The 25,856-nt window shown below is 47.1% G+C and overlaps 2 protein-coding genes across 2 annotated transcripts; one reads left to right on the top strand and one right to left on the bottom strand.

Annotated features, from left to right (window-relative positions):
* Positions 1–69: 69 nt before the first annotated feature.
* Positions 70–17,604, top strand: WDR82 (WD repeat domain 82). Its single transcript, XM_063164588.1, has 9 exons — positions 70–276; positions 5,071–5,168; positions 7,998–8,064; positions 8,254–8,353; positions 10,971–11,087; positions 11,839–11,994; positions 12,119–12,188; positions 13,887–14,029; positions 14,208–17,604. The coding sequence occupies exons 1-9, from the start codon at positions 116–118 to the stop codon at positions 14,235–14,237; spliced, it is 942 nt and encodes a 313-aa protein (XP_063020658.1). The 5' UTR covers positions 70–115; the 3' UTR covers positions 14,238–17,604.
* A 731-nt stretch (positions 17,605–18,335) lies between these two features.
* PPM1M (protein phosphatase, Mg2+/Mn2+ dependent 1M) lies at positions 18,336–25,799 on the bottom strand. The gene is made up of 10 exons (XM_063164587.1): positions 25,585–25,799; positions 24,540–24,663; positions 23,695–23,949; positions 23,098–23,210; positions 22,063–22,147; positions 21,624–21,742; positions 21,157–21,220; positions 20,248–20,355; positions 19,899–20,047; positions 18,336–19,629 (listed from the first exon to the last, which is right to left on the bottom strand). The coding sequence occupies exons 1-10, from the start codon at positions 25,797–25,799 to the stop codon at positions 19,485–19,487; spliced, it is 1,377 nt and encodes a 458-aa protein (XP_063020657.1). The 3' UTR covers positions 18,336–19,484.
* Between the last annotated feature and the right edge of the window lie 57 nt (positions 25,800–25,856).

The following is a 25,856-nucleotide window of genomic DNA, read 5'->3' as shown; positions in this document are numbered from 1 at the left end:
TCACCGCCCCTGAGCGCCCCGCCCCGCCCGGCCCGGCCGTTCCCGCCGCCGCCCGCAGCCCCGCCCGGCTGCCCTCAGCGCCGCCGCCCTCGCTCGGTGCGGCCCGGCGGGCGGGATGAAGCTGACGGACAACGTGCTGCGGAGCTTCCGCGTGGCCAAGGTCTTCCGCGAGAACTCGGACAAGATCAACTGCTTCGACTTCAGCCCCAACGGCGAGACCGTCATTTCCAGCAGCGACGATGACTCCATCGTTCTCTATGACTGCCAGGAGGGCAAGTGAGTGGCGGGGCTGCGGCCGCGGCCTTCGGGGGCTGGGGCAGTGTCTGGGGCACGGGGTGTGAGGGGCCCTGGCGACTGCCCACTGCTTGTCCTCTGGGGACAAGCTGTGCCCCCGCACATCTGGCCCGTGAGCTTCAGCTTGAGCTTCTCTCTAATTGTTTTTCAGCGTAGGCTTCTGGGTAGAGTCCCAGCGGCAGGGATGGCAGCAGCGTGGGCATGCTGCTCTACGCGTGTACTTGTTATCGTTAGGCTGGAGACAGTGGTGATATTTTCCTCAGTGTAAGCGAAAGTTCACTTCTGTGAGAGCGAAACAGTTCCCAAGCCTAAAGGGTTCAGTCTGGTCACATTTGCAGGGTTGCTGCAGGTGTAGAACTGACTTCTCGGGCTTCTCTGGGCTCACGTCTCGCTAATTAGTGGAGCAGTGGTTGTTGTGAGCAATGTGCAGATGTGCCCTTTTAATGCCTCGTTTGAGTGTAACTTCTTTGCTAAATGCTTTAAACCAAAAGGTGCAGATAATATGACTAAACTAAAACAAGAAAAACCTGGTGGTGTTTTCCGTAAAACCCAATTCCTAAGTGGTGTCTTGGATCGCTGCAGGCAAACGTGGTCCTCTGTGCTTTGAATAATTTTCTCTAGTTGTGTCCTTATCTGTAAAGCACCGTGTGAATTGCCTGTGTCTTTGAACATTGTCTGTTTGGGTGTAATCGATCAGGGTGTTGATTGATTTCTGTTACCTAAGGGCAATGAGTTGAGGGTGTGTTTCTGTTTCTCATTTAACTGTCCGGGTTTATCTTTCTTTTACCATTGATCACATGCTGCTCATCTTGATTTTGGGACAAACCCTCAGAAATCTGCAGAGCACTTGAGATCTGGTGCTCCTGTTCAGCAGATGGAAACGTACACCAAGGAAGGGTGTTTGTAGTCAGTGAGAGTTGGAACAATTTGAGCCAAACGGTGTCATTATGCCGTTAAAATCTTTCTCTGTACTTTCTCTTTCTCACACTGTACAAATGTGCATTTGTCTGCTTTAAATTCCTGCAGGTTTTAAGTTTTACACGTGCTTATTGGTGTAGAGATGTAGTTCTGAGGTTGTTGGTTTTTCTTGGTTTTTTTGTAAAGTCAGGGCTGGGAAGCATCACATCCACACAGAACGTGAAAGGAGAAGTGTGTGTGTTATAGGGCAGGGAATAGAAGGGTCAGGGTAGTGCAGGAATGAAAAAGAAATGGCTTGGGGGTGTCAAGAGAGAGATATGTCAGTGTTGTATGTTTCTGTTATGTATATATATACATAATATATATATATTTTCTAGTAAACTAGGTATTCCCAACGCTCCTGCTTTTCCAAGCAGGCCAAGACATCATACTTGCAGGGAGGAAAGATTTCCTCCCACATATTCTCTTTATTTGGTGGCACACCTATTATATATTATTTTAGACTTCTCTGTAGTTTGATTGCTTTACTCAGTAAAATTGTTGGTGTTCCCCATCTGCTAGAATGAGCTCTGACATAAAAATATTTAACTTTGATTTCTGTAAGAACAGGTAACTCTATACATATGGATTGTGCCATGGATTGTATCCCAGATCTTAATTATAGACAGTAGTAGCAGGGCTGAGTGATGTTAATGCAGATGGTATTGATTGCTCTTCCCCTTTCAAACATGTCAAGAACGGTGTGATGGGTTGGGAGCCATTTGGCCCTTTCATTCCTATCTCCATCTAATCCTGATGTGCTTTATAGTCAGAGGATTTGCTTTAATTAAGTTAAATGTAGATCAGTGGTCTTCTACTGCAGTGCTGCATGGCAGTGAGAGTGGTTTCAAGGTAACTTCTGTGTCAGGATGCAGTTCTCTGGTGGTTATAAAATTTTAAAATTATTTGAAAGCTTCTCATGCACTGTCAGCTGGCTTAAAAGTGTAGCTGTGATTTTTAGGGGTGGCTAAGGATGCAGGGCACACTTATTCTCTAACCTGGAAGGTTTTACTTTGAATTACTTTGTCACTTGAAATCCATGTGAGGATGATATTTCAGGTCTCTGAGTGATCATTATTGTAGCAGTTTTAGGCTTATAGTTTGTTTGTTTTTCCTTATAAATCATAATTTCAAGAGCCCGGAACTCTCACCTGCTTAGATATAATGGCCAGGAGGAAATGAAATGTCCTGCTTGCTGGGGTTCAGTGTAGGATACCCTGCTTCATCAAATGGCCTGAAAATAAATGCCTTTCCCTGTGTAAAAGTGGGAAAATCTGGTGTGTGTCCTCTGTCCATGAGCAGTTCTGCTGGTAGAATTAAAATGCAGCTGTTTGTACTTCAGGAATATCTTCACCTGGTTTGCTGTGTTTTGCCACCCCAGAATGAGTTGTTCAGCTCTGTGAGAATGTGCCCAGCCCCATCCTGTGGGGTTGGGCACATTCTTCACTTGTGACAGTGTCAGGACAGTTGGGACAGTGCTGTGTAGCCAAGGGCTGACAGGACAAGATTATCTCCTTATCCTGTATTGCTCTGGGCTGAGAACTGACAGGAGCATCCAATGACTTTGGTCCTGAGATTCCATTTCTATTGTCACTGAATTTGTAACCCATCCTGCATCACCTCCACAGCAGGCTGGAGTCTGGAGTCTGTTTGGGCTGAGGAAGGATTGTGAGAGCTGTTGTGTGTTGGATGTACAGCAGTCCTGAGGCTGGGACCAGCCTGGCTGCTCACTGGTGACCCTGCAGTGGTAGAAAGGGGCTCCAGAAAGGTTTAGCTTGTGTTTTGGTGTCTATCAGTTGTGTGTTATTGAAGCAAATAAAGTGGCAGATCGGGACTCCTGCTTTTGGTGTTTGCTGGGCACACCCACACTCGTGGTTGTGGTGATGTTTTACCCACAGCAGCAGTGATTCAAACCAAGGCATGAATGGTTCTGCAGTCCTTGCCTGTGTTTTGTTTCATCTTTGTAGCAGATTTGCCCGAGATCTTGTATTTTTCTTTATCAACATTGCTTTTTTTGTAGGTGGGCTGCATAGATTGACCTTGACTTTGGAATTGTTTTAGTGATTGTGATTTGTTGTTTAAAAGTACTTAGTTTTCTTGTTTGTGTTTAAAATAGTTGACTGGCAACAGGTCTTGTGTGCAGTGGCACACTTCTGTTTGTATCAGTTGACAGAAAAACTTCACCTTTCATAGAATACAGAACTCTTTTGCCTTCTTTTTGGTAAATGTACTTTTGTCTGTCTGTTGATCTTTATTGTCTCTCTCTATGATAATTCATTCTAAATAGATCTTCTGACGTTTAAACTTGTAATAGTAAAGGAAAAACCAAACTAGGCATGGGAGAATCTCAAACATATAATATATTTTGAGATTAGGATTTTTTTCTTGGTTTGTTGTTGGGTTTTATTCCCACCAGATTGGTCAGTGTGGGGAAGTATATCACACATAATGTTATAGTGTGTCAAAATTTAAATTAGGTGTTCTTTTTCCATGTGTGGCATGTTTGGATCTGAAGAATGATTTTAAAAAGTGCTGGAGTTACTGGGGAAGAATCAGTTGAGATTTGCTCTGTGGTACAGGTGGTGTGTGGCTTTTCACTGCACTTGCTGGATTGGCTTTCCCTTCATGGGAACTTGTCCCCAGTTTGTTTGAAGTCAGAGCCCTCTGGCTTCTGGTGTTTGAGAATTGCTATTCAAGAATGACTATCTTGTTTTTGTTTTGATATGAAAAGTCTCCAACTTGTGCTCTTGTTTGGGTGTGTCAGGTTGAGGCTTATGAAGAAGGAAAAAGTCCAGTGCAATATAAATACCTTGTCTGAGGTGTAGTCTGACAAACTTTTCTCTTGGCAGCAGTTTTAGTTTTGAGTGCTCCTGCTGTTTGCTTCTGTTCCCATGCTGTTTGTCTTTGGTTGTGTGGGTAAAATATTTTGTGGGCCTGTGTAATAACCAGAGTTATGAGTCTGGAACAAAAATAGCTCCCAGAAGAATGGCATTTCTGGTGTTGATCAGTGCCCTCACTGCTCCACTGCCCAGCTCTGAAACCTTCGTGCTCCCTCAGCTGGGGATGAAAAGGGAAGGAGGCTGCTGGAGACCTTGCCCTGCTCAGGCAGGCACCACTGCTCTGAGATACCCTTATGAGGCAGCTGCTTCCAAGCTTGCTCTGCAGTTTGAATTTCTAGTGCTAATTTACCTGCCTACCAGACCCCCAGAAACCCAGGTCTGTAGGTTGTGTTTGCTCTCACTAGTATTTTTCATTCTTTTGCAAAATGTTAAATTTCTTTCCCTAAGATTGGATGCAAGTATAATTCTGCAGTGGTTTGGAGAAGTCCCTGTGTTCCTCTGTCTGTTAGAGATGACTGATGCATAGATGTGTTGGGGTTAGTACCCCATGAACGAGACACCCTGTTCTAGGGTTTGAACTAACAGAGAACAAAGACAAATTATACTCAGCTAAAATAAGCAGCAGATGAATGGGAGATTTGAATGGGCAAGGGCACAGTAAGGCAGTGCTGCTTGCTGTGCTCGTTATGGTCGCTGCCCCTTCTCTTTTGGCAGTAGACGTCACAGGAAAAGGACTTTTGGAGGAGACACATGCATTTAGCAGGTGTTGCAGAGAGCTCCTCAAGCCTAGGGATGGTTTTGGAGAAACAAGATGCTTGTTTGAAAGTAAAATACAAAAGTTTTTCTTTCTTTATATAAAAACATCTGACTTCTTGAAACAATCATGTAATGCCTCAGTGGGAGCAGGCCTTGTTGATGAGAGTTTTGTTTTGAGATTTTTGTTGCAGAGAGTGCAATTATTTGTGCTTCCTCCTGACAGGCCAAAGAGGACCCTGTACAGTAAGAAGTATGGAGTGGACCTCATCAGATACACACATGCTGCCAACACTGTTGTGTACAGCTCCAACAAAATAGATGGTAAGTGATGCACTGGAGTGGAGCATAATGATCTCCTTACACTGCATGTCTGGATAATTAGAGCTAAAGATTTGGGAAAAAGTTATAACAGCTCTTCAGTGATGAGAACTCTGTCAGAGGCAGAGGAGGGAATTAATGTCCAACACTCATGCACAGCTTGGGGCTAGTCCCTTGAGCTTCCTTACATGTTCATTCACTGCTGCAGTAACAGAGGGGTTAAACATTGTCAGGGAGATAAAACTCAGCTTCTTCATTGGGCTCTTCGCTTGCTGTTGGTGTCAGAGCTGTCATCGGCCTCTGCCCCTTCATTTCCTACCTGAGTGAGGTGCAAGCAGCAGCTGGGCCCAGTGCCACAGCTCTGCCTGGTGCACACAGCTCAGCTGCAGAGGAAGGAGGGCAGAGCTTCAGGCAGCTCAGCACATCACAGCCCAGCCTGGAGGAGCTCACAGAGCTCAGTCCTGCTTTTGTTCATCACAGTCAATGTCTGAGAATTTTGCAGTGACCACATCTCTTAGCACAGCACTTCACAAATGGATTTTAACACTCTACTTGTAGACTCATAATTTCTGTAGTAGAGGTTTTGGTTTGGTTTTTCCTTTGCACAGATGAAACTTAACAGTAGAGATGCTGGTGCCTTGTGATGTGTGCTGGGCTACTAAAGGAAATGCAAAGGCTGTGAATTTAGAGAAGGTGGAAGTTAAGAGTTAGGAGGTTGGGTTAAACTAGAGCAAGCTGGGCCTGAAACTAGAGGAACAAGGAAGTCTCCACCAGAATGGGATTTAATGGTGTAAAAGGTTTAAAAGTGTCACAGGAAGCACATGCCTTTTTAGTCTGTTTCAGAACCTACTTATTTTTTTAATTATGTTATTACTATATGTCACATTTTTAATTTGGCTGTTATTAAATTTACAATAAGTAGCAATTAACAATCTAATGAAGCATTTTAATACCATTTTGAATACTGAGTTTTTGTTTCCAAGCAATGGTAAGCCTTAAGACTCAAATCTTCCTGCTGCAGGGTAGCATTATGGTGAACACTTAATTAGAAGAAAAGAAAAAGAGGCAATGTGAAAATGTTTGTTGCTGTTACAAATTGTAACCTTAATAAACCCATCAGTGTGTTCTGTAGGAGTCCAGGAACTCTGTACTCCCTAATGCATGTGGTCATGGGCAAGGTGCATTGTATTAACCTGTTTTGCAGGTATTGGGAGGGAAAATTACCTCAGGAACATTCTATAGGAATGCTGGTGCTTGCTTGCGAGCTCCTTTCTGTTGAATGTTTTGTTGCTACCAATCTACTTGTGAAGATTTCCTCAAGACCTCTGGACTGAACTCGTGTTGCCTGATTCCAGGCTGAGGTAGTAGTTTGTACAGTTTGAGGGTCTATGATACCACCCGGTACAGGAGATAACTGTACAGGCCACTGCCTTGCCTGGGACAGAGCCCTGCCAGCAGTGACATCACAGGGAGCACGACTGCCCTCTGCTTCCTTTTAGCACAGGAGCATGGAATTCTGCATGGATTCTTCAGATCAGGTAATGACACTTGCAGGAAACTGGAGATGAGCCCTAATAGCAGCTTTGGAGCATGTTGGTTCTATCCAGTGTGGGATGTGACACTGGTGTTAGGGATTTCTATTTTGGATAATCACCTCAGGTCACTTAGAGCTTTTCAGAACTGTCACCAGTACCACATTTCCAGCTCGTTCAGGCAGCTTCAGTTTGCTTCTTAAATGCTGGAAGGTGGTTTAGACCTCTGGTCTCAGCTTGATGAGCAACCTCAGGCAACAATGAGAACTTGACAGTTTTTTCACAGACAGAAACTTTTGCTGAATGAGCCTTTCAAAACATTCTGAACACAGTAGCCCCTCTGACTGTCTGAACACCCAGTTCATGTTGCATCCTCTTGGCACATGTTCTTCTGAGTCAAAAGTAAAATGTCCTTGACCCTCAGCAGGACTGGTTGTTCCAGCAGTACACAGTCTGCACATAAAGATGAAAAAGTGGCTTCTGTCTTTTAATAATTGTTTCCTCTTAGAAGGATTTATTTTAATTTTGGGGAGGAAGTCTCAACAGCACATTCCAGAATTGTGAGCTACTCTTGCTGTGTTCACCTATACTCTGGATAAAATTGGCACTTGAGAAATGTTGTGCTACTGCTGTCATCTATTCAATTTATGTTTAAGGGTGCTTGAAGTGCACTAAGCTTTAGACTACTCTGTCCTCTTCTTAGTGCAGAGAAAGTGTGAAGTTGTTGATTGTCAGATTAAACACAAGAGGGATTTGCTAATTTTTAATGATCTTACCCTCGCTTCAAAGTTACGGTTTTATCTTTAGCTGAGTGCCAGAATTTGTACATTTCCTGTGTGTACTGCTTAGTTGGAAATTTGTTTGCTGAAGGTGAATGTAGGAAAGAGAGCAATATTCATGCTGCAAAGCAATACAAAGTGGTATCAACTCTGTAAATGTGATACTCTCCATTTCGTGAGAGCAATGGAATAAAACCTGCTGCTACTTAAATTTTAGCACCTTTGAAATTACCTTGCATAAATCACATGACAGTTATTTTTAAAATGTAACATGACTTCAGACTGTGAGAAGTATCTTTTCCTGTTGCCTAATTTTCAGTTCTGCTTAAGAACTGAGTTGGTTTATTTCTGTTTCAACTTGATTCTCTTTCGAAGTCTTACTTGAAATTAAATGACTTGAAATTAAATGCACTGTGGTGAGTTTACTATTGCTCTTGGGAGCAAGTTGCTATGTGATCTCTTTCAGATAACCTTGGGCTGGTGGTATACATAATAAAGCTTATGGTTTGTTTATGTTTCAGACACAATCCGATACCTCTCCCTGCATGACAACAAATACATTCGCTATTTCCCGGGGCACACAAAAAGGTGAGCTGTGGCTTGGGGACAGCCCAGGAGAAACTGAAATGAGAATGCTGGTGGGCTTGAGTTCATTACCCTTGCTTCATGCTGCTTTTGCTTAGTTCAGTTATGTGTTTTTCCACAACTGTTGGGGTGGGTGTTGCTGCATTCACTTCTTTGGTTTGTCTCTGATGCATGTGGGTTTCTGTATTGCAGGGTGGTTGCTCTTTCAATGTCTCCAGTGGATGATACTTTTATTTCTGGATCTCTGGATAAAACTATTCGTCTCTGGGATCTCCGCTCTCCAAATTGCCAGGTAGGTTATAAAATTCATGTGCACAATGTGTTGAATTTTCAGTTGAAAGAATAAAAAAGGGATGTGTGTTTGTAACAAACTAAAAATACTGCCAGAAGTGTGTGCTGCTGATTTAGTGTTGACACGTTCCTGAAGGAGCCCGGGTCAGGAATCTCTGCAGAGTGTGTGTGTGTCACATTGTGTAACAGCACTTGCTCTCACCTGTGTCTCTGCTGGAGAGGCACTGGGGAGGGCAAGAAATAACACCCACAGCTGATGAAACAGGAGAAGGGCTGGGTGTCATCAGCTTGTTCATCAGGCTGCTACCTTATGCAGAGGGTGTTCTCTCAGGGTTGGCATCCCTCCTATGTTGAGAATCCATCTTATCTGAGTGTGTGTGTGTCTAAAATTGGTGCCTTGATGCAATTAAATTTGATGAAGAAACTGGTGATCTAAAGTAACACAGCAGCCATATGGTCTGCCACCTCCTTGCATCACCTCTGTTGTTGATCAGAACTGTTTGTGAGCAGGTTTGACTCGATAGCAAGATAGCAAAACTGTTTTTGTTTACTTATTTTTGTGAAATGCTTTACTCTTCTTAGTGGAAGGAGGTTTGTAAGAGCTGAGAAAAATACAAGAACTGGCAGCAGTGGCAAGAATGAAAGTTTGGAAGTAGAATCTCTACCTTTAATGGGGCTGAGTTGTTTTGTCCTGATATCTGGGTACACAGTGTTGTGCTCTCATATTTCCCCATCTCTCTGGGACTGTTTTGCTTATGAGAGAGGGCTCCTTGCTTGTTCCAGATGATGGAACTGTTATGAAAGAGAAAGAAAAAAGTTACATTTCTTACCAAATATTTTATCATTGTTCAAACCAAGCCTTTTCTTAATTCTTTCTTAATTCTGCTTTTTTTTTGGGAGTATGCCTTTAACTCCAGCATGTATGTTTCCCTTGGGATGAGTCTCCATCTCCAAGTTGCTGCACATGAGACAGGGTTGTAAGTGCAGTAGCCATTCTGTGACTTATGCTAATGCTTGAACTTGTAAGAATAGTAAAACTGAGACTTATAACTGGAAGCTGCATCCAGCCAAGTTTGTGAAACAGGTGGAGGAAGTGTTACTTGTAGTTTTCAGTTGGTCCGTGAGATGGCAGCCATACTGCCTGGAAATATTCCCAGGAAACCAGAGCTGGCCCACTCACCAGGGCCCTGAGCACTGGCTGGGCTCTCTGCCTCACCTTCAGAGACCACAGGGAAAACTGACCTGTGAGGGAAAGAAGAGAAGCAGTAAAATCTCCAGATTTACCTAAAGAGGAATGCAGAAAGAAATAGAAATGCAGAAACTTGTTAAATGTGTTATGGATTTAATCAAAGATGGGTTCTTGTTTATGTGCATGCAGTTCATGAAAATGTTTGACTAACATGCACAGACTGGTAGTCAGGATACAGAAGATTACATATTTTGTTGGCTTTTAACAAATTTCCTCAAGTGTTTTCTATGATGTGACTTAAAGAAAAGGTAACATTAAAAATAAGCACTGGTAGTAACCTATCAATTTTAATATGTGTGAAAAACACCATTCACTTTTGTTAAAATTTTAGAAGTTTAATAGTAATGAAAATAGTAATAAAAATTAGGACTATAAGAGACCATAAAAAGCAAAGAATTATGGATGTCCATGTGCCTGGCACTCTACCACAAAGCACACCTTGCTAACAAAGGATTACTCCTTAAAAGCAATAGCCTATTGCATATTCATATATCTCATACATGATTCAAACATTCCTTTCAAACCAGGGTGTTTCTGCTTAATTTTGGCTTCCCTCCCCCTTATTGTAAATCAATCTTCTTGGTTCCTCGAAGTCTGAGATTTCCTGATAAGGAAGCAATAATTCTTCTCTTGGAATCTTGGTGTCTGTTGCTGTTATCTCTATCCAGATAGGACAATGTGAAAAATTTCTTGATTATCTTTTCCATTCCTTGAGCTAGTTACAAAAAGTATCTTACATCACATAGTTTCTATTTTAATATTATGCTATGGCTTAAAAAGTGTGTTTACCACACTGCTTAAAAGAGATGAATACAGCATAACTGTCCAACATAACACATAGAGTATTCATTTTCATATTTGCAAAGGGCCAATATTATAATATGTATCTGTAACATATGTAAGGTCTGTTGGCTTCCAGCAGGTATGAGGTTTCATTAAACAGGCATGTAAAGCTCAGCAGTGATATTCCCTTGCTTTCAAAATACTTTTTTTCCCCCTTGTGCAGCCATAAGTGGTGGAGCATTGCTGTTGATCCCAGCAGCAGTGTTTTGTGGTGCTGCCTGGTGTGGTTATTAACACACCCATATGAGCCTCCATTCTCTGGGGACTTTTGGAGTGCCTGACACCTTGAATGGGTTTTTGATTTGTTTTGGTGTAAACTTTGTCACTGAAGCAAATTGGAAGCCCTATATGATGGCCTGAAGTTGAGAAAGCTGAGTTCTGAACCCTTGTAAAACCTCAGTATTTACAATTGAAATTAATTTGTTCCACCCCTAGTGTGCTGTCCTGCTCCCAGTGGACTCAAAGGGGGGTGGTAGAAACTTAAGCATCAGTCTTGGAAAATAATTCTGGCTATTTCTATTTCTAGGGTTTAATGCATCTCCAAGGGAAGCCAGTGTGTTCTTTTGACCCAGAAGGGTTGATTTTTGCTGCTGGAGTCAATTCTGAAATGGTGAAGCTTTATGATCTCCGTTCTTTTGACAAGGTGAGGTACCCTGATTTCCCTTTTTACAGCTTTGATCTTGCAAGAAGTAATCTAAGCTCAGTGCTCAGAAGCTGGATTTGGGTACCTGAGTTTACTGTCTGGGTGCCTCCTTGTCATCCAGAGAGTTCTCATTATGCACACATTTAATGGACAGAGACACAAATCCTGAGGTACACTTAACCCATGTTCAAGTGCTAGCTCTTGAACCTGCTCCAAACTGCAGTTCATGCTCTTTCTTGTATGGTTTTGGCCTTTCTTTCCTTGCTGCTTATTCTGGAAGAACACTGGCAAAGATTGAGCCAGGACTGTCAGAAAGGATGGAAATTTCAAAGGAAACTGTACTGGTGTGGTCAGCTGAACTGAATAAACACTGAACATAGTTAGGTCCATGGTTCTCAAAACTCAGATGATGATTACACTGGCTCAAATTCTTTCTGTAACTTCAATAGCAACCTTGTTCAAAAACCTGTTCCTACCTTAATTTAATTTGTGCTGTTGATTGTGGTAGAGTATGAAACTGTTGGATTGAAACAGTCTATTGCTCTCATTTTTTGTTTTGGAAACTGGATTCGTACATTGAAACTTATACATGGAGAGTCACATTTGACTTAACACTGTCTTTTGGTATCTTAGGGCTAAGGATTTTCTTTTAAAAAATCTGAGCTGTTTCCCTGCACTAAGGTTAAAAGCAGATTCTTGTTAACAGCAATATGAACAAACAGCCTCCGTGTTTCCCATTTCCTGTCTGCAGGGGCCATTTGCCACGTTTAAGATGCAGTATGACCGAACGTGTGAGTGGACAGGCCTGAAGTTCAGCAATGATGGCAAACTCATCCTCATCTCCACCAACGGCGGCTTCATCCGCCTCATCGATGCCTTCAAAGGAGCTGTCTTGCACACGTTTGGGGTGAGCCTGCTGCCTCTGGTACCTGCTGGAAAACCTGCTGTTAGTTTGGGGAGCAGGTGCCCTTGGGTTGTGAGATTGCTCTGGACACACTCTCTACTACCTATTCTCCTGTTTTGTGCCATAGGGTTATAACAATAGTAAGGCTGTCACGCTGGAGGCATCATTCACACCAGACTCTCAGTTCATCATGATAGGTAAGATAATTCTTGGCAAGAATTTCAGTGCTCTGAAATTAGCCATGTTATGTAGGGCTAAAGCTGTGTCTGTTGGGAAACAGAATGTATTTAAATAATACAATGCAGCTGTAAGCTTTCTTTGCACTGACAGTGTTCTGTTTTGTTAGATTGCTCAGTGTTGTCTAGACTGAAATATAAAAAAGCCTGCAAGAAGTCTTATCTTCTTTTCCTATATATAAATGCTGTTCCAAAATAGATAAGAAACCAGGGAACTGTTGTAGTGTGGGAAAACTGGTCACACAATTTGTTAGTGATCCTCTCCCTGTGGCTAGGATGCCCTCATGTGCTGCCTCACAGCATTTTGTGGCCGTGTTGTGGCCATCCCCTGATGACCAAAGCACATATTTGTGCTTGGGAGACTGGTCTTGTAGCTTGGTACATTTGTACAGGGCTGTTCTCACTGGTGACATGCTGGGGCTGCTGCAGTTTGTTCACGTGGCTCTTATAAACCCCCATGTCTGTGGAACAAATTCTTAACCCTTGATAGAAGCTGTAGACATCAGTCTGGTGGCTCCCAGTGTATGATTCCTCTGGCCCTCTGCAATATGGACTCCTGAGGGAAGCAGGTGGCAAAAATCAGCCTGAAACTCCTGTACAGGCTGGTGCTGCACCTTGGGCACCCCACAATGAGCACTTCAGTCACCTGCTGCACAGCAGGACCTTTGGACACAAGTCAGATGAGTCTGTATGGTGCTGCCCCATCCTAGAACTTTATCTTATTTCTGTGGCTGATATATCAAATATGTTTAACCTAGTGGTAATTTGATATCCAGATCCCCATTTTTCCTGTATGAGTGATGGTCTTGGCAAAACTCCCTTTCTTTTGTTCTGGCTGAGAACTTCCTGATTGCGGAGAAGACGGGTGGGGTTTTTGTTTAGTTTGTCTCTGGAGAGCACTTTATTGCACATATTTACCTTCCTGTTGTGCTCTTCCAAATTAAAGCAGTAGTAGAAGTTCCAAACCACTTATTCCTGTTCAGTTTTTACATATGGTTAAGTTGCAACTTGTGCTTCTTAATTTTTTCCTGAAAGGCTACAGACATAAATACAGAAGGAGAAGAAAATGCTTTGCATTTTTATTAGGAATCCTATTTAAAATGAGTCTAAAGCAGAACTGAATTAAAATTTTCTAAGTTCTCAGCCTCAGAGTTTGAAAAATGTAATTTTAAAATGAAAAGCTTGTTCCATTATAGTAATGTGGAGAGTCGATATCTCCATGAGAGCTTCTGATATTTGGCTTAGTGCATTGAAATCTGGTTCCCTTCCATGGTGAAAGCTTAGGCTTGATTCTGTGCCCACTGAGTGAGACATTTACCTGTGTCTGAACTGAGAACTTGTGTGAACAATGACTCTTGCCCCAGCACTTGGCCTCTGCACATTGGTGCAGGTTGGCCAGGGTCTCTCCTCTACAGCTGGAGGTGTCAGGTCTCCTTTACTACTGGGTGACAGTAGTTAACATCTTTGCCTGAAGAGTGTTTCAACACTCTGATGTTTTGTACCTGCCCTTGTGGCACTTGGAGAACTCTAAAGGTTGTATTATGAAGTTGAGACCTGCCTGTTCCTAAAGTTCTGACAGAAAAAAAAAAAAGTTCTTTCTTTCCTCTGCTGACATCTCCAGTGCATCTTGCATATCTTGTTTTCCATTCCTACCTTCAGGTTCAGAGGATGGGAAGATCCATGTTTGGAATGGAGAAAGTGGGATGAAGGTGGCTGTCCTAGATGGAAAACACACAGGTCCTATAACCTGTCTGCAGTTCAATCCAAAATTCATGACTTTCGCTAGTGCATGTTCCAATATGGTAAGGAAATGGGCTTTAAGTTCCTGTGAGCTCCATGAGGTGCTGACCCTTTCAGAGATGAATCTGAGAAGGCTCAGTGCCTCTCATGTGTGCTTGCAGAAGGTAGCAGCTCCTACAGGATGCTGTAGGAGAGATTTGTGTTCTGCTATCAAAAGATGTTTTCTTTGCTCCTCTCTAGGCCTTCTGGTTGCCAACTATCGACGATTAATTGGTGCGCTGCGGCCGCTGTGGATGGCTCCATACTGCTAACAGCAGCACGTCGCTGCAAGCATAGTTCTGGAATTGCCTCCATCTCCTAGACTGTGTTCCTGTTCCTGCCTATTTTCCATGTCTTACCTTTATCTACAGCATTCCGTTGGGAGACTGCTCCTCTTGGCCTCCTGGCACGCTCCAGATGCAGTGTGCTACAAGTTCTTACCTTCCAGGCCCAGCAGGCTTTAGCCTAAGATGGAACTGACACAGTGTCATTTCTTAGAGCCCTGAAGTCTGTTTTATCTACAAAATGTTTGTGGCATTTTTTAAAGCTGTAATTATGTGTTTTCCTGCTGTAAATGCACAAGGCTATTGATGTTCCAATGTGGAGCATGCAGTTCCTTTCCATAAGTGCATGTTTTTAACGTCTGGGATCTCTGGTTTCACTGCAGTCCACAGATGCAAATACTTCTGTGCCAAATGTGAACACTGACAGTTTTCAACGGCAGATGCTGGATTCTCTTGCAGTGGAACATGCACCAGAAGTGTGGGTAGCTGTGAACGTACCTCATACATCTTCTCATCCTTTTTTTTGGCAATTTAGTGTGCAACTGCAACAGGTTTCATCCACTGTCAGAGATTGCCAAAGCCTCACTGCTGTTTGCTGTGTCAACATCCTGGAGGTGCAGACAGCACTGCTGAGGTCCAGCCAATGTCCCGAGCAATAAAGGAGTCTGTCAGCAGAAGATGGAGAAACCACACTGAGACTGAAAGCACAGTCTGCCTGTGTATCTTCCTTATGTACCATCTGGCTGATCCTACTTGTAAATATCATGGGGTGGGTGGGCAGTGGGAATGGGCCATATTTTTTTACTTTTAGATATAAAAGAATATGATGTGGGCCAGTAATGTGAGGTGTCTAGGCTGTTTACTTTCACCGATGCAGTTTACCACCCCTGGTTTGTAAATAAGCTCCATGAAATTCATCCCACAGCAGGCTTAGACTGGTATCCCTTTGTTGGTAAAACTGATGTAGGTAGTCCATCACACAGTTTGGCACTGGTCTGCAGGTTTTTGGTGATAGCTGCAAAAGAGCCATGCATCCTTTGTCAGATGGTGTCTTCAGAAATGAATTTAAAAAATCTTAGGCATGACTGTGTTGACTCTGCTTTGCTGTGGCCCTGCTCCAAGGAATGCCCCTGCAAAGTGATGGGGAGGGACATGCTCTCCTGCCTCAGGGGCTTGTAGCACTGAAAAGCTGGCTGGTCTTCAAACCCAGTTCCAGGTTTTTTTTCCTGAAATGCTGCTTCAATGGAACGCATTCACCAGCAAGCTGGGACAGGCTTGGCAAAAATATAGTGTTCACTGTATTCTTGCCTTTCCAACCACGCTTGGGAAGTCTGTTCTTTCCCTTGCCCAGCCACATGTGCTTCCCTGCTCATAAATATGAAAAGCTGGCAAGGTGACAAGGCAGTAACAGCCGTGTTCTCTCTGCTCTCCAGGGCCACTCCATACTGGCAAACCATGCTGGAGCGTTTTCCTTAGGTCAGTTTCCTGATGTTCCCCTGTTACAGCAAAGTCATCTCAGCTGTATGCGATTCACATTGTGACTCCCTGGAAAAGTAAATGCCTTGTAGAACAGCTGCTTCTGTTTTGCTGTTTCTTGCCTTTTTGTCCCCTCGCAGCCCTTGCCCAGGGAAAGGTGCTGTGCTAAGAGCTGGGGACAGGCACTGAGCATTTCCGTGCTTCTGGGTGGGTTCAGGTTGCAGCACTTGGGGCCCACACGGGGCAGGCTCACACTGTCACCCTGTCTGTGCTGTGGTTGTGGCTCTGCTGCTGCTGCTGCCACACGGGGCATTTCTAACCACAGCTCTGCCGTGTGAGTTGGCCATCCTCCAGCAGGGTGATGGATGCTTTCCCTCTGCCACACAGGCCTGCTGCTGGAGATGGAGATGAGAGGTTCATGCCACCCCTCTCCTGTGCTGTCCCACCGTTGCCTATAAATAAAACTGGCCTGTGCAAAGGGAGGTGGTTTTCTCGGGCCTCAGTCACTTTAACTCAGCAGTGTTGCATTTCAGGCTGTTTGGTGCTATTTTACCTTCATTGGTATTTGCAGTGCTTTGTAAAATACAAATATTTGGGGTTTGTATTGTGTTTTAACCGTCAAACTTCAGCGTCCAGTAGTAAATTATCTTTGAGGTTTTTCAAGTCTTTTGCCTGAGGAAGTGAACAGATAGCCTCTGGCCATATTCCTTGTTACTTTTGACAGGGAAGCATTTGCAAGTCTTTTATTCTATAAAAGCTCTCTGTTAATGTGGTTTTGAGCGCTTGTCTAGAGGTTGTTGTTCAGCTCTCTTCTGCTTGCAGTGTTGTAAAACATGGTGTGTTGTGGCATGGAATGTTGAAGGAAAAGGGAACCAGAGGAGTGGTTTAGGAGGATGCACACACAAGCACATCAGTGGCTTTCTGGAGTGAAGAGGGATGTTCAGGCTCATGCAGTAGTTCTCCATTCAGGGTGGCAGCTGAGCACCTTCCCAGGGCCCATTGCCACCCACGGAGGCAGAGACATCTCTGTTGATGTAGCATGGAGTGCTTTCCATCTGGCTTTAAAAGAGGGGAATGTGCCAAGTGTTGTCAGGGAACTTGAGGATTGTGTGTTTCAGACAGTTGGACAGGAAAGGTGAGTAAGCTTTTAGCTTTCAGCTTGTACATGCTTCTCTAGGAGTCCCAGGGCTGCAATTCCTGTGTTCTTTAGGGCTGCTAGCTAATGAGAAACAGATCTGATGAAAAACAGCCTTCCCAGGTCTGACAGAGTGGCCAAGCAGCAAACAGCATTCCCCCTCCAAATCTGACATGTAAATCCTCCCCATGTTCTTTGGGATGAATTAAGGAGCTTTCTTCAGAACAAGGGGGAAATGAGACTCAAGAGCCCACCTCTAAGTGAGCAGTGTGGTGGCTGAGCACATCTGCCTGGGCTGGGGGAGATTTCAGGTGTAATTCTCCAAGTCAGTCTTGAAAGATTTTTTTATTCCGTTATTGAAGCTCTCAGGTCCTGGATTTGTGCCTCAGTCCCTTTGTGCTTTGGAGGGTGCGGGAGCAATTCAGTGACACATTTGGAAGCAGCAGGGTATTTTTTTCCAATGCCTCTTGGCTATTTTAGCACTTTAAGAGACTTCACCTTGGTTTTGGGTCGGGGCAGGAACCTGGTGAGCCTTTCACAAACTGGTCTCTGTGGTCGTGAGCTGCTCTAGGGAGTTGGACTCCTCGGTGGTATCTGCCAGTGAGTGTAAATACATAAAGTCAAATTATGCTTTGTCACAAAATACTACCTATGTGGAGAATTCAATGTTGTGGCTGTGACCAATAAATATTTTGTAGAGAGACCACTTGAGTGCTGTAAATTCTGCGTTTGTCCAGTCTAATACAACTTGCTGGTTTCTTAGAGGGCGAATGTTAAACTCATGCATTTTTTAAAATCTCCCTTTGTTTTGCAGAGTCAGAAATTCTTTAGTGGAAATTGTGGTTCTTTGAAGTTACCCCTCCATAAATTGCCCATTTTAAGAGGGTTTTTTTTGCCTCTGAATGTATCAGGATAGGGAAGCCTTGTGACAGGTACCTATGGAGCTATGGTGCCCTAGGTAGAGAGGTGTTCACAGCAGCCTGTGGTCTGAGCTCTTTCTCAGCAAGGTGAGAAAATAACTTCCTGAATTTGGGTGACAGGAATCTTGGGTAATTACAGTTAATGCATATAAATGTCTTACAGCTACTGGAGGGAGAACAGCAGCCAGTATCATTACCATGGGTGAATCCTCATGTGCATTGTTTTCAGGTCAAAGTTAAGAGGAGGGAAGGAGAAAAATGTTTTATATTCTACCCCTTGCCTAAACCATGAGCAGATAACTAAGAATGCTGCCCCATTCCTGGGGGGAATTTTCTCCCATTGCTGGAAATAATCTCTCAACACCAAGCCCTGGCAGCAGTTCTAGTAAGGGGATGCTTCTGGTGACAAGCAAAGACAAATTAAAAGCACAAATTCCCCAGTGATTCTCTGAGGCTGTTTTCCTCCAGCCCAGATCTATGTAAAACCCCCAGCAGGAATAACACCACAGTAAGATGCATGGGAAAAAAACAAAGTACTTTTATTTGGACTTTCATCCTTGCAGAACTTAAACACACACTGGGGTTTGGCTGCTTCTCTAGGGAATCCTGGAACCTGTGTAATGAATAATGAAAACCAAAGTGGGGACTTGGGGAGAGGGGAAGCTTGTCCAGACCTGAATTTGCCTGGCTAATAAACAGGTTGGGAAGCAGATCCTCAGAGTTTAAGACAACTCTGGCATGTCTGCTGCACTGTGTTTCTGCTGGAATAAGTGCTTGAAATTCAGTACTGCAGACAAATTGCAACAAACCGGTTTTATTTTACTTGGAGCTCTTCTACTGAATCAGCTGATGTACTGAACACCTTGGTTCTCATCAGTGCTGCTGCTACTAAACCTGCTTTGCTATCAGAAATTACCTGATTAGAGAAAGTGTCAGCAAGTGTGGATTAAGGTTTGTTAGAAATCTGTACACTGTGTTACTAACACACTTCAGTGTTCTTAAATAAGAGTAAGGCACGCATCTTTGCACAGGAGGCTTCTGTACACCAGGGTGAAGCTTCACCTGGCTACATCCTCTGGGTTTGAGGTGCTGCCTCCAAATGGCAGCTGTCTCAAGGGCTCTGGGCTACTGCTCCAGCATTCCCATGCCACAGGCAGGGCTGTGCCCAGGGCTGTCTTGGCAGCAGCTCCCAGGTTTTCAGCACATCTCACATTACAGCAAATGGATACGAGAGATGCTTTAGCTTATGCATCCAGTTCAGCTTAGTTCAAGTCTGATTAAAAGCCAGCTCTTCAGACTGGCTGGATCTCAATTGATCCTTATTGTTCAGTATTAAAAAGGGAGAGGGATCAGTAGAAATATGGATCTGAGTGTCACTGTACCGCAAAGATCTTAGGAAAAGTGCCCTTTGGTGTGCATGGCCCCCTTTGCAGGTTCTCCTTGGTCCAGCAATGAGAAAGGGGAGTCATTTGTTGCCCACTGGGCTTCTCTTGCATGTTGTGAAGGAGCTAATCTTGTTCATCCTGTGCCAAGTGCTGGCTGTGCATTTCAGGTCCCACTGCAAATGGTTTTGCTGGAAGAGCAGCAGAAGTTCCTCAGTCTCAGGCTGATGCAGAATGGCACCAGAGTAAGGGAACACAGAGATGCTGTGTCATCCTGACAGTCAGTCCTCTTCCCTGTTGTGTAGTGGGATGACAAATACAGAGATGTCATCGTAGGATGCCTCGTGGCTGTCATCCAGCATCCACTGGTGGCCTCTCTTCTTTCCCCTTGCCCTGCAGACCAAGCACTTGGCCAGTTCTGAAAACCTGGGGGTAGAAAAATGCAAGGGCTAATATAGCAACTATTCCCCTTAAGTACAGCATCGAGATGTGGCTTTATGTTGTCAAAATAACAAGGTTTTTAAAGATATCAGCTTTGTAATTGTTACTTTAGGATGGGAACAGATTAGTAGGCAGTTTGCAGTCACAGAAAAGAGTGGTCATGCCAGAGCTGACCTGGAAGCAGTGGGGTCTCAGCCTGCTTTAGGTCTGACCAGGTTCTTTGGAAGGGAAAACAAAGGCAAAGCTGGTATTACCTTTGAGGATCTGTCCTGTTTTCTGCAAGGAAGCTCCTGACCACATGGGCCACCTCATCGTTGCACAGAACATCCCAAAGGCCATCAGTTGCCATGATGAGGACATCATCTTCCTTAATGTGATGCAGAGCAAAGTCAAATACATTCACCTGGAAAGCAGAGCAGTAAATCTGTGACAATTCCTGCAATGTAACAGGGGTCAGGGAGATGGGACTGCCCCTGAGAGATGACACACTGGGACCAGGGTGCTTGGAGAAATGCTAAGACCTGCCAGGTCTTTAAAAGGTGCATCCTTCAGGGGAGCAGCTTGTTTAATTCCACCCTCCAATTCCCATGTGCTGTGACTGACCTTAGGAATGCAGGAGAGGAAGGGTTTGACTTCGATGTTGGTGTCAATGACCTTGAGCTGATGATCCCCCAGGCCTCGAGAGACAGCCAGAGTGCCCAGCAGGCGAGCCTGGCCCCAAACAGAGCAAAACAGGATTGAAACGTCAGGGTGTGGGGCCTTGCAAGGCTGGTGTGTGGCTTGTCCTGACTGATCTATGTGTTGCTTTAGGACCTTCCTCCAAGCATCACCCAGAACAGCCTCTGGAGGCTTTGGAGATGGAGGAATGATCAGAAGCAATGCCCTGATGGGAGTGTGGAAGCAGCCTGACTGTGAATGGCTCCATGTGGCCCACGGTGTGCTCTGGAGTAATGCTGCAGACCTCAGGAGGCCCATGGTGGCATCTGCTCTTGGTTTGAGGTGGCAGGAAAGACAGCTGGGCTGGTTTGGGGTGTCTGTTTGTTCTGGCAAAGAGGGTTCTGCACTGACTCAGTAAAGGTGGTGGCACATGGGTTGTAGTGCTGGGACTTCCTGCAGGCAGATGCTGGATGGGTGCAGTCACTGCCTCTCCCTACCTCCTCCTTCCCTCTCCAGGCTCATTGCTCAGCCTCTCCTCGAGGAGGACAGTTTGTGGGAAAGGCACTAGAGCTAAAGGAGAGAGTCCCAAGTGGGAGCTGATGAAGTTCTCATCTGAATCGAGTTGTGAGTGCAAGCCCTCAGGGCTGCCCTCTGCTCTGCTGTACTCTGGAGGAGGGAGGGAGCTCCAGAGGGCTCTGGGTTACACCAGCCAGGCAGCAAAGGGCTGTGGGACTGTGCTGTGCTGGAGAACAGAGCTCCAGGTCTGCTCTAGTGCCCCAGAGTGTGACATAAGTGACACTGAGGACCCCCAGAAGACTTGCCTGTGCTTTCCCAAGGTGTAAAGCATTAAGCTACCTGCTTCCCATGACCATGGACCAGAGGATACTTGAGGTCAGCCTTCTCCACCGTCTTGTACCCCCTGGAACAGAGAATTCACTGTTGATTTGGGATTTGTCTGACTTGATAGTACAACCCAGCCAGAGCATTTTGACTCTGATTGACTCTTGTGGTGTCTCCATGCACAGGCAGCTCACTGAGGATGGGGGCAAGGTGATCCTCACTCTCCCTCCCCAGCTTCTACCTGCATCAGCTTGGGACTGCCTGCAGCAGCCCCGTGCCCATGGATGCCAGAAGGACCATCCTGACTGTTTTCTAACCACCCTGCCAGGGCCATGGTCCTTTGGAGGGAGCTGCTCACAGCTTCCCTACCATCGTGCTGCTGCTCTCACTGGCAGGATGTGCCCCTTGTCCCCTCACCTCCCCATGGGTGTGAGCAGGTAAGGCTGCCCTGGCTGCAGCCCTGCAGGGCAGAAGGGACTCACCAGCCCTCCATGAAGTAATCCCGGTACAGCACTTTGTGGCCCACATCATCTCCCTTCAGCCTCCGAGGAAACTCAAAGCGGGTGAATTCACCATCCAGGAGCTTGGGGAAAAGGAAAGCCTGGAGGAGGGAATGGAGGGCTGAGCATGCACCTGTTCTGCTTCAATGGAGTAGGGCATCAGAGCTGCTTCTGCCTCAGGACTGGCATTCCCAGCAGCAGAACGGGGACCAGAACTGGGAAAGCACATTCCAGTGAGGACATGAACATCTCCCATACTAAAGACTGTTGGCTGAATTTCTACCCCAGCCCTCCCTGGCTGGTTCCAGCTGACAATATGGCCACACAGTGGCCTTCAAGGAATGCTGGAGGTCCTCTTGCCACATGCCCTGTCTGGCCCAGTGGGATGCTTCAGCTGGATTGTGTGGAAGGAGTCACTCACCAAGTGCTGGATTCGCTGCCTCTCTGACTCGGGGGTGAACTCACTGCTCATGGGCACAATGCTGTCCTTCAGGACAAGAATTGCCCTACAAGGGGGAAGAGGCAGAGCTCAGCTGTGCCAGAGAATAGCTGTGCACTCAAAACTGTTAAAAAATGCCACTGTATTTCAAATAACTCCATTGCAATTGCACTGTTGAAGCAGAGAACTGTGCTTGCCTGGTTTTACAGTGGTCGAGCTCACTGTTAGAGGAATGGGGACCACAGCCAAGTGAGGGAAATCACCCTTCACTTTGAAACACCTGCCAGGCTGAGTGGGCTGCTGCATTACCACCCCAAGGCTGTGTCTGGGCAGCTTTAGTCCCTTGAAATGCCCAAACTGTTCCAGAAGGCATGAGAGCCTTTCTTCCAACAGGTCCCGTGCCAGGCAGGAGGGGGATGGCTGGGCTGCACATTTACTGTCTGTAGGATTAAATCAGAGCTGTGCTTTAACCTGGCAGCTAAACACCACACAGCCACTCGCTCACTCCCCCACACCCAGTGGGATGGGGCAGGTAACTGGGAAAAAGGAAAGTAAAATCTGTCAGTTGAGAGAAGAAAAGTTTATTAGGACAGGAATGGAGAGAAAATCATAATGAGAAAAGGATTAGAATATAGAAAAAACCAGTTACACAGTGCACTTGCTCACCATCTTCTGACTGATGCCCAGCCACTTCCCCAGCAGTGGCCCCAGGCCACCTTTCCCCTCAGTTCACATGGTGCCATGTGGTCTGGAACATCCCTTGGGGTCTGGTCTCCTAGCTGTGTCCCCTCCCAGCTTCTTGTGCCCCCAGACCTCCTTGCTGGTGGGGTGAGAAGCTGAAAAGTCCCTGACTGTGAGCAGGTGCTGAGCAGTGCTTGCACAACTCAGACATCAGTGGGTGTTCAACAGTGTTCTCTAGAACTCTGTCCCAGCTGAAACCAGGACAGAAAGATGCTGCAAACCCTGCTTAACTCCCAGCTCTCATCCCCAGCAACTTCCCCCTTTATTATGACTCACCTGCTATCCCCAGCATTGGCCACATAGAGCTTTCCCTGGAAATAAAGGGCAGCCAGAGCAGTGCAACCTCCTGTCTGGTTTGTAGCTTCCATCTCCTGGCCAATGACTTCATCCTGTTGGTTTCAACAAGTTTGGAGACTGGTGTGATCTGGGCTGCTGCTTTCTACACGCTGTCTCATCCCTCCCAGCAGAAATCCAGAACCAAAACTGGCTGTGGATGGGCCACAGGAAGCCAGCAAAGTAACAGGCAATGCTGCTTCTGTACAGCCTACACAGCTGCCGCTCCTGCACTATGGGTGCTTTGGGAGGGTGATGGGGAGAGCTCAGACTTGTAGATGCTCTATGAGTGTGACAACAGCCACCTGCCTGCCCTACAGAATTGTTCAGAATTACTGCAGCTTTGCTCTGGGTCAGCTCTGCCAACACACAACTCTGACACAGGCCCTGGGCTCTGACCCAGCGTGATCCCAGCACATTGAAAGGTTTGGCCCAATGTTCCAGCCTACTCAGTGAGCAGAACAGCAAACCCTGCCCTAGCAGGGCTCAGGGAGGGTCAGGCTGTGGCCAGCAGGAGTGGTGCCCTGCATGGGTACTCACACATTCCTGGAAGGCATTCTCCAGGGCTCCCACCACCAGGTCTGCCGCGTGGATGTGCTTCTCCTCCACGAACTGGGGGTCACTGTCACAAACGCAGCGCCCGCTGAGGTGCATGGGGGGCTGGGCCTCGGTGATGCCTCCCACAACCTCCTCCAGCTTCTGCTTGATGCAGTAGTGCAGATAGTTGGAGGCGATGATGGCAGCGTCCGGGCCGCCATGGCCATCAAACAGTGCCCAGTAGTGACCAGTCAGGAACTGAGGAACAGGGACAAGACAGGGGCTGAAGGGCTTGTACAGAGGGCAGGCTCAGAGCCAGCATGCCACTGCATGTATTTTGCCTGACTTTTCCACCCCAGCTTCCCTTCCCTGCCACTGGTGAATCTCCTCAAACTCAGGTGATGCCCACGTGCTGCTCTGCCTGACCCATCATTTGAGCATCTGGATTTGCACCACCCCCCTCATGGGCTGTATTAGGGGAGATGGGGCCATTTCACCAGAAGTGCAGCACAGCCTGGTGAGAGCATCCTGTGTGCCCAGCTCGTGCTGCTGGGCAACACACACTGGCCCTTGAAAGCACAGGGAGGACAGGAAAGGTGAGGGCACCAAGGGCTTGGATGACCTCAAATGCTGCAAGTCATGGGCCACAGAAGTAGAAATGGTATTTACAGAGCTATGTATTTGCTGGCCATAGGGTACACAGGTCCCCTAAATACCTCCAAGGAAGGGTTTCAGCCATGTGGGCATGTAGGACTGATGGAGCAATCCGTGTTTCCTGAACCTGCACCCTTGGGTGGCAGCAAGAGGATGGCAGCAGGGTGAGCACCAGAGCCTGCCTGGGGCAATACCTGTGTGGAGCACAGGATCAGCCATTCCTCATCCTCCTCCAGGCCTGGCTCTCTCCTCCGGACAGAGATCTGACAGCAGGCTGCCTGGTCCTCATTGAACTCTGACTTCTCGGCATTGATAACCCTGCAAACACTCAGGTAAGGTGTGGGGACACACTGCACCTCTGCTGCTCCCAGCCAGCTGTGCTGGCTGCTCTGCAGCCTCTGCAAACAGCTGCACCTTGCCCCTCCTTTCCAGCCCCACGCTCCCTGCTCAAGGATCAAACTCAAGGATCTCTCTGCTGATGACTGAAACAGTAAGTCATTTATGTGCAGCAGGGGAAAGCCCAGCTGGGGACACAGAGACCTGCACCCTGGCCTCAGGCAGCCCTGTCAGCAGCCCACACCGTGCCATTTCCTTGTTGACACAGTGCATTGCAGAACCACCACCCTTGCTTTTCCTTCCAGCCTCGGTGATGTTTGTCCCTGGGTGGGAGCGGGCTCTCCTTGCATTTCACGCTGTGCCATCCCAGCACCGCCGGGTGCGTGGGAACAGCTCCTGCCTGATCCATCCCTCTGCCATTTAAAACAGCAAACCAAGAGGTTTCTAAAATCGTGGCCATCCCCTTCCTTCGCTTTAAAGCCACTGTGCCAGGAGCGGTGCCGCTCTCGGGCTGTCCCGGCCACTGTCCCAGCGCTGGAGCCGGCACTGGGCTGGCAGGGGCTGGCCAGGGCTGTCCCCGCCGGCCCCGGCAGGACGGAGAGGGGCCGGAGGATTCACCGCCCCGCCAAGCCTGCTCTGGGGCACAAAGCCGCTCTCCGCTGGCCCGCAGATGCTGCAGGAGGGCGAGCTGTGCCTGCGGGCGGCCCCTCCGGCCCGGGGCGGCCGCAGCCGGGGGGCGCAGCCAGGGCAGGTGGGGAGCGACCGCCCCGGGCACCCCTCCAGGAGCCCCCCAAGCCTCCCCCGCCCCTTCCACCCCCCTAAACCTGCCCTATTCCCCGGTACCGGCCCCGGCAGCGCCCCCCGCCCGCCCGGAGCCCTCCCGGAGCTGCCGGCCGCACTCACTCGGCGTATCCCGCGCCCCAGGGCAGCGGCCGCTCGGGCGCGGCTCCGCGCACGGCCCGCCCGCCCCGCGGGGCCTCCTCGCCGCCGCCGGGCACGAACTTGGGCCGGCGGTAGCGCAGGGCGGGGGGCGGCGGGCCCGGGCCCGGTGCCGGGGCTCCGCCGGGCCGCTCCGCGGGGCCGCCCCGCCGCCAGCGCCGCAGCCACTCGCCCGACATGGCGGGGCAGGTGCGGCTCCTCCCGGCCCGGCCGCGGTCCCGCCCCGGGGCGGCGCG

The sequence above is a fragment of the Melospiza melodia genome, chromosome 10 (genome assembly GCF_035770615.1).
Source record: "Melospiza melodia melodia isolate bMelMel2 chromosome 10, bMelMel2.pri, whole genome shotgun sequence".
Classification (NCBI taxonomy): Eukaryota; Metazoa; Chordata; class Aves; order Passeriformes; family Passerellidae; genus Melospiza; species Melospiza melodia.
This window is presented reverse-complemented; position numbering and strand designations above follow the sequence as displayed.

Bases quoted from the DNA above. Each gene is read 5' to 3' on its own strand.
- WDR82 (XM_063164588.1), top strand. From the start codon at position 116: ATGAAGCTGACGGACAACGTGCTGCGGAGCTTCCGCGTGGCCAAGGTC. The intron at 8,065-8,253 runs GTGAGCTGTGGC...TCTGTATTGCAG, and splicing joins TTCCCGGGGCACACAAAAAG to GGTGGTTGCTCTTTCAATGT. The intron at 8,354-10,970 runs GTAGGTTATAAA...TTCTATTTCTAG, and splicing joins TCCGCTCTCCAAATTGCCAG to GGTTTAATGCATCTCCAAGG.
- PPM1M (XM_063164587.1), bottom strand. From the start codon at position 25,799: ATGTCGGGCGAGTGGCTGCGGCGCTGGCGGCGGGGCGGCCCCGCGGAG. The intron at 20,356-21,156 runs GTAGCTTAATGC...GTTTGGGGCCAG, and splicing joins TCCATGGTCATGGGAAGCAG to GCTCGCCTGCTGGGCACTCT. The intron at 20,048-20,247 runs GTCAGTCACAGC...TCTGCTTTCCAG, and splicing joins TCCTCTCCTGCATTCCTAAG to GTGAATGTATTTGACTTTGC.